This window comes from Nannospalax galili, unplaced genomic scaffold (assembly GCF_000622305.1).
Source record: "Nannospalax galili isolate Female #2095 unplaced genomic scaffold, S.galili_v1.0 scaffold87, whole genome shotgun sequence".
Classification (NCBI taxonomy): Eukaryota; Metazoa; Chordata; class Mammalia; order Rodentia; family Spalacidae; genus Nannospalax; species Nannospalax galili.
This window is the reverse complement of record NW_008360320.1, coordinates 10,116,293-10,123,271: the sequence shown is the minus strand read 5'-3', so window position 1 is coordinate 10,123,271 and position 6,979 is coordinate 10,116,293. Positions and strand designations below refer to the sequence as shown.

The window sequence follows — 6,979 nt, the reverse complement described above, 5'->3', positions numbered from 1 at the left end:
ATTAATAGATGTGAAAAACATTACCATTGAAATCTGCCTGATGACTTTATATCCATGCTTAGATGCCAAGGAGCTCAGAAAGTAACCGACTGTGACGAGTAATAATCAGCTATATAGAGATTAGAAACGCATGTGCAAACATCTTAACGCCAATTGCATTGAAAATGAATTTTTCTGTATGAAACTGTGTATGTTAATCATTTCATTTTTTAAAATATATATTATTTTGCTTAAGATATAACAGTTGTACTTATTTTGGGGGCAGTGTGTGATATTTCAGCACATTCAAATGGCATGTAGTGATAAAATCAGGATGATTAGCAATTACAGTATTTATTATTGCTTCCCATTTGAGCATTCAAACTCCTTTCCTCTAGTTCTTTATAAAATGCAGAACTGTTGTGAACTGTACTTACCACACCATGCCCCGGCATATCAGAGTTTATTCCTTCCATCTAAATATGTTTGGTACTTACGCACCCTCCTCCACTCTCTTCCCTTATTTTTCTCATCCTCTAGTAATGAGATGACCCATCATCCTCTCTTACATTTTTCAGCTTCTACTTAGAAGACATGTGCTTGTCTTTGCCACCTGGCTTCTTTGGAATTGGTTTGTTTACCAAACTTGGGCTTGTCAAATAAATATAAGAGGTCCTTGTTTTAGACCAGGTTCATTCTTGGGCCTAGGACTGAAATTCAACTAGAGCGATTTGTACTAAAGTCTGATGAAGTTTGATATGAACAAGCTGAAACTAAACTGTGTATCTGATCTTCTAAAAGAAGAGTGGAGCCGGAGAGATGGCTCAATGGTTAAAAATACTGGCTTCTCTTCCAGAGGACTCCAGTTTGAGTCCCAGCACCCACATGGTGGCTAACAACCATCCTTAGTTCCATCAGTTCCAGGGAATCTGGTGCCCTCTTCTGACCTTCTTGGGCATTGCAAGACATGGGTGCACTTATATACATGGCCAGCAATACACTCATACATATAAAAATAAAATAAAAAATAAAATATTTTAAATAAAAGGAGAAAAAAGGGAAATAAAAGCCAAATTTTCTTAGCAGACAGCTTCAGTGACCATGAAAAGAAGGGTTACCTTAAATTTCTTCATACTGGGAGCTGGAGAGATGACTTCAAAGTCTCCACAGTTCCAAAACTGTTCAAACATTTAAGTCCAAAATCCACTTAAACTCAACCCAAGCCTCAGCTATAAACTCCAGAAACATTAAAAAGAAAGTTATATCATTCCACGAAGCAATGATACAGTGAGTATTTCTATTTGTGAAAGAGGGAAATGTGAGTAGGGGTATGGAAATGAGGAATGGGATCAAAGAAGACTAAAACTCAGCAGGGGAAACATATCCTATAGCTGTGGTCAGACATGGTTGTACACATTTTTAAGTCCTGCACTTGGGAAGTTGAAGCAGGGGGGCTGGAATTTTGTGGCCCACATAGAAAGACCCTCAAAAGATGATCTGAATTTGGGGCAGGTGGTGTCACAAGATGAGCTCATAAGTACTAGGCAGCCCTGATTACCTCCGGGAAGCTGGAGAGCACGTGGTCTCTGTCTTAGCTTGATACACAAAGCTCTTCTTAGTAAGCATTCCATATTTCTGGTGTCTCTGACATCATGATATCTCCACTGTATCTTCATTTTCAAACACCAGCCCATCAGGGGTTTTCCAGAAGGATCCTAACCCTCTCATACATGGCCTGGATTTTCCTTTCAAGTCTGGGTAGAAGCTTCTACAATCCTGTAACTCTTACATTTTACATACCTGCAAAAATGTGCATGATACCAAAGTCTTCTACCACCTCAAGCAGTAGCTCCTCAAACTATATACTCTCATCCTTTTGGCCATGATGTGGTTTACTGATTCCTCAGGTGTCTTAAAGGTAACTTTCTTATTATCCCAATCCATACTTGTCTTTTTATTTATTCTATGTATTTGAGTATATTGCTTGCATGTAGGTAGATGCACCCGTGTGGTGAGAAGAGGGTGTCCGATTCCCTGGAACTGGAGTTAGGGACAGTTGTTAGCTGCCATGTGGGTGCTGGAAATTCAACCTGGTGGTCCTCAGCAAGAGCAGCCAGTGCTCTGAACCGCTGGGCCATCGCTCCAGCCCACCTTTAAAAACAATGGTATTAATCTCTTTAACAGCCACATTCCCCTTAGTTCTACCCGCATACACTTTCTAGGAAAACTGCAAGATTTCTCACATTTCCACTGAGATTTATGTTCATAATTTTCATTGCACCCTAACTAAAAGTAACCAGCAATCTTCAAGCTACAGAGTACCAAACTTCCTGCCACAAACAAGTTTCAACTTAAGTGTTTGTGTGTGTGTGTGTGTGTGTGTGTATAATATAAGATATGTAACATTAAACATTAACACCTGTTTTATTGTGTCAGATTTTAAAGACACCAAAAAGTACAGTATGTGATCAGGCTGAAGCACATAGTATGCCTCCAAAATGTCTCTAAACGTTTAAATAGTTTAAGGTAAAGATAAGCAGGGGAACTCAGTGATACAGCTGAACTATCAGCAAGAAACCTGGTCTTTCTCCTCCTAGAGTTAAGTAAAGTTTTAGTACTTTATACTCATTATTGCAGAATATGTTTTTCTGGACTGCTTTAAACGCAGGAATTGCTTGTTTAATTGTTGCAGTCAAGGCCAAGGCATAAGATAAATAGCCCAATTTTATTTGAAAGAGATGAAGATGTAGAGAACAATCTTCACCTTAAAGTATTACAAGTATGTGTAGATATAATGTAGATTGTGTAACTATAATAGATCTTCTGTTATATTATCATTTAGCCTTCTAAAAAGTTTCTTTTATCTGCAACAGATTAATTAATAGTGTTAAAACTTGCCTACACTCTGATAACCTAAAATACTTAGGTAGGCTATTGTATTTCCTGTGAAAACTCTGCTTTTAACATTTCCTACTGCTCTTGGCTATTTATGATTGGGAGTAGTTGCTAATTTAGATTTCTTCCTGTAGCACAATAAATGTGAGGGATCTCTACGTTACTTCTGTGTGTTTAAGCTATGTTTTAATGTATAAATACAAAAGGTTAATTACTGTTCAGAGAACCTGATGTCTTCTGTACAAGTACCTCCAAGTTATTTATTATCCTTCTTGTAGTTAATTATATTAATTGTGCTGGATTAACAATGCCAAGTAGAAAAATGTTAATTAATTTAATAAACATATTTTTATTCTTTCTTCTGTTTCAGTTGATTTATCCTTAGTGAATAAGGATGAAAATGCCATCTATTTCTTGGGAAATTCTCTTGGCCTTCAACCAAAAATGGTTAAAACATATCTGGAAGAAGAGCTAGATAAGTGGGCCAAAATGTAAGTACTATTTAAGAGGTGTAATTCTGCAACTGACATAAGAATTTTAAAAGCCACACAAGGTATCTAATTTTGGAAGGGTATGTAAGTAGAGTCCTAGAATGTTAGGACAGAGGGAAAACTTATAGATCATGATTTTCAATACTATAATATATTGAAAATAATTCAGGTTTAGAATGAGTTCAAATGGCAAACTTGCGATGAGAAAGTGTAACTTCTAACATATTTAAAGATTGAAACCCCTCTCTTGTATTGACACAGCTAAATCAATGTAGCCACCTTATCTTACTTGTCTAATGACTAATGAAGTAGTTATTATAAGATTTTCATTGTTTGAGGATTAGTTCTTAAACTAGAAGCACTATTATCTTTGAGATAACAACAACCTAGATAACAAGGTAACACTTTGCTCCCTGAAGAGTATAGACGTATGAGTGACATGCGTCATTTCAGGTTAGCTTTTTCAGCTTCCACTATTTCCTCTTGCGTAGACAGTTTAGAGACATCTATTTTCAGACTTGCTATGGCCATAATGAGTATTACAGGAGGACCATTTTCCCTCCTGTGTTCTGTGTTACTTTTGGTATTCTGAGTGCTAACCTTTCACCCTCCCAGCCTACCATGCCCTCAACTTCTGTAAACTAGTCTTCTCAGTCACAATGATTATCCCTGCTGAACATCACTATATCAAAAACACATTTCTATCTTGTTGGGAGCCAGAGGCTCAGCCATTTCTCCAAACTGCTGACAGACCTGAGTTGGTGACTTTCCATTCTGTCCACCCTCCTCCCGCGGCCATGGGAAAGAGCCCACGATCTTGGCTCATAGCCGGGGCTGGTAGCCCGCGGCCTTGCTCTAGTTATTGTAAATAGTCCTGTTTTCTGTTGATCAGTAGACTCTCACAGGCATGGGATGGAGACCGCGGCCTTCACCTGTGGTCTTGTTTTCTTTTCCAGTAACGGCCTTGCTCTCAGTGGACTCCTCCCTTGGAGTGCACCTGGGTCTTTGCTATCTGGCTGTTATGATTCAGTCCAGTCTGCACTTCTTATTTAACTGTATACTTGTGCTTCAATAAACGAGACTTGATCAGAGCACTGTCTTGTCTCCATTTCTCTTGCCCCTTGCCTCATCCACATCCCCACTCCCCAATCCAGGTACCCCGTTGCAGACCCCGCAGGCCGGGGCACTATCTCTTTAAACATTTAAAGCCTTTTAACACATAATATTTGTACATATTGATGGGTAGAGTATAGTATTTTGTTACAAATATATAATACGTACCAATCAACTCAAGGTAATTGATGTTCTCATCTTCTTGTTACCTTTTGAAAACGTTGAAGTCCTCTCCTATAGTTTTTATAAGAAACATAATAATTGCTTATTATAAGTTATGATCCCATCAGTTATTTTGAAGATTAGAACTTGCTATTTCTTTCAATATTTGACACCCATTTTTAAACCTTTTGTTATTTCCGCTTGAGTAGATGGTTTGCAGATATCTTTTTTCATTCCTTTCATAGTCTTAGGAGAGTAGCCCAGCTTTGTGCATCTTCTCCTTTTCCACAGTAACTACTTATAAAGCTGATATTAGAGATATTTGTTAAGTGTTTGAATATTTGTGGTGTTTGTTAATTTTCAACACTTAAACATTTTAAATAGCCAGAAATATTTTAAAAGATATTTTCTGATCATTTGAAAATGAAAAAATCCACATGAAAATGAGTCCTAACTAAAGATCAGGAAGCCTTTCAGAAAGATTAAACCAGATCAAATAAAAATACTGGGTGAGATGTTTGGCTTTCATAAAACCCAGAGTGTTTTCTGATTCTCTTCTTGTTCGTTATGTTCCTTGGTCCTTCAGAATGGGAACATGCCTGTTCTTTAAAGTTTATTTTATACTGACTGTGTGAATGATTACTATCATGACTCTTAGATAACACTGCAAAGTTTGAGTTTTCATGGTTATGAATGAAAGTTCTCAATACAAGAGCACATAGTATTTATTGAGCATGTTATAATTTCATGTTCATAACTTTTATGCCTAAATTGCAAAATACACATCCCCACATTTGGAAGCAGTTTGGACTAGCAGGTTTTGGTATTTAATAAATGAGGTCACAGTTAATAAAATTGGTTGATACTCATTTTTGGCCTTACTGTAAGAGAGCAGAGAGTTAGATTGAATGAATTTGAACTTCAGAAATTGTCCTTGCCTCTTGAATACTCAGGCAGCAGCCAGACTTTGCATTTTCATCCGCTAAGTATTTAAAAGATGCTGCCCTGCTGCTCCATTCACTGCACATCACACCCAAAGCCAGTGAGGGACTGGCTGATTATTGCAAGATGTTAAAATTATATTTCAGGAAAATGCCTTAGCATCTTCTATTGTTAGATTTCACTTTCATATTTCACTTTGTGAAAGTAGACAATGTTATAGTCTTAGTTAAATCTTCCTGTCTAGTGCTCATTAGACAAATGATTCACAAAGGAGTTGCATTTTAAGGCTACAGGCAATGAACACTGAATTAAAGGTTTCTTCCTAAGCAAAAGCTACTCACCCATTCTTGCTATGTTCGCTTTACTTCCTCTTCTTTCTCTCAGCCCTGGGGACCCGTCAACCTCATGAACCTGACTGCTCCTAGGAGACTGCAGTGCTCCAGATCCACAGTTACATTTCTGTTCCTTCCCCCCTTTTCTCTCATCTTTGATCCAAAAGCAGTTTTTATTAGTTTTTTGCTCCCCAAATATTTAATTTGAAATCCCACTTCTGTCCTAGTCCACTTAAGACTCTGTTATGAAGAAATTTTTTCCTATCTGCTTGGTTCCAAATAATGAGAGGGCCTGCAAATTGATTGATGGAGAGAGTAAAGACAGAAAGCAGGTTGTACAAGCAGACAGAAAAAGTACTTTTGAAGGAGTGGCTGATCGAATCGCCTTTGATAAGGGATTATTTTAATGACCAATAAGGAAGCTTCTTCTGTGAGGCTTTCACACTGGTGCTGAGCTTAATGAATAATATCCTTCTGGGCAGGAAGTGCCCAGGAAGGACTCTAGGCAACTGAATTTTTCTGTGTGAGATTGGGTCTACAGCAGCCTTACCTTTAGGAGCCCTTTACTCAAGTTCAGATGAGGTTTCTGTTTGAAGCTGCTTTGTGCGCATGTGTTTTTGTTTGAATAACTGTTATGGCACTTTGGTGGACTGTCTCTTCAGTTCCCTTTCTGGCTATTGTTTGGTTTCTATACTAAATCTCCCCCTTATGTGCTCAGTTTTTTGTCTAGAACTGGGACTTCCCAGTATTGTGATAAACTTTAACTGATGACATAATCCCTGTGTCCCCTTCACCCCACCTCTACTCCTAGGCTGATACTCCAGTTATGTTTGTTCGGCACTTTGGTGGACTGTCTCTTCAGTTCCCTTTCTGGCTATTGTTTGGTTTCTATACTAAATCTCCCCCTTATGTGCTCAGTTTTTTGTCTAGAACTGGGACTTCCCAGTATTGTGATAAACTTTAACTGATGACATAATCCCTGTGTCCCCTTCACCCCACCTCTACTCCTAGGCTGATACTCCAGTTATGTTTGTTCCTCTCTAGACCAATAGAGGACTCCAAATC

General features: G+C 38.1%; 1 protein-coding gene across 5 annotated transcripts in view; it reads left to right on the top strand.

Moving 5' to 3' along the window:
* The window catches only part of Kynu (kynureninase), a 150,828-nt gene that overhangs the window by 22,342 nt on the left and 121,507 nt on the right, over positions 1 to 6,979 (top strand). For all 5 annotated transcript variants that reach the window (XR_003848110.1, XR_003848109.1, XM_029559707.1 and 2 more), the window contains one exon: positions 3,245 to 3,365. Coding sequence is in view for 3 of the 5 variants with exons in the window: in XM_029559707.1 (XP_029415567.1) it covers positions 3,245 to 3,365 (121 nt within the window). In the remaining 2 variants the exon portion in view is untranslated. The remainder of the gene's footprint in view (positions 1 to 3,244; positions 3,366 to 6,979) is intronic.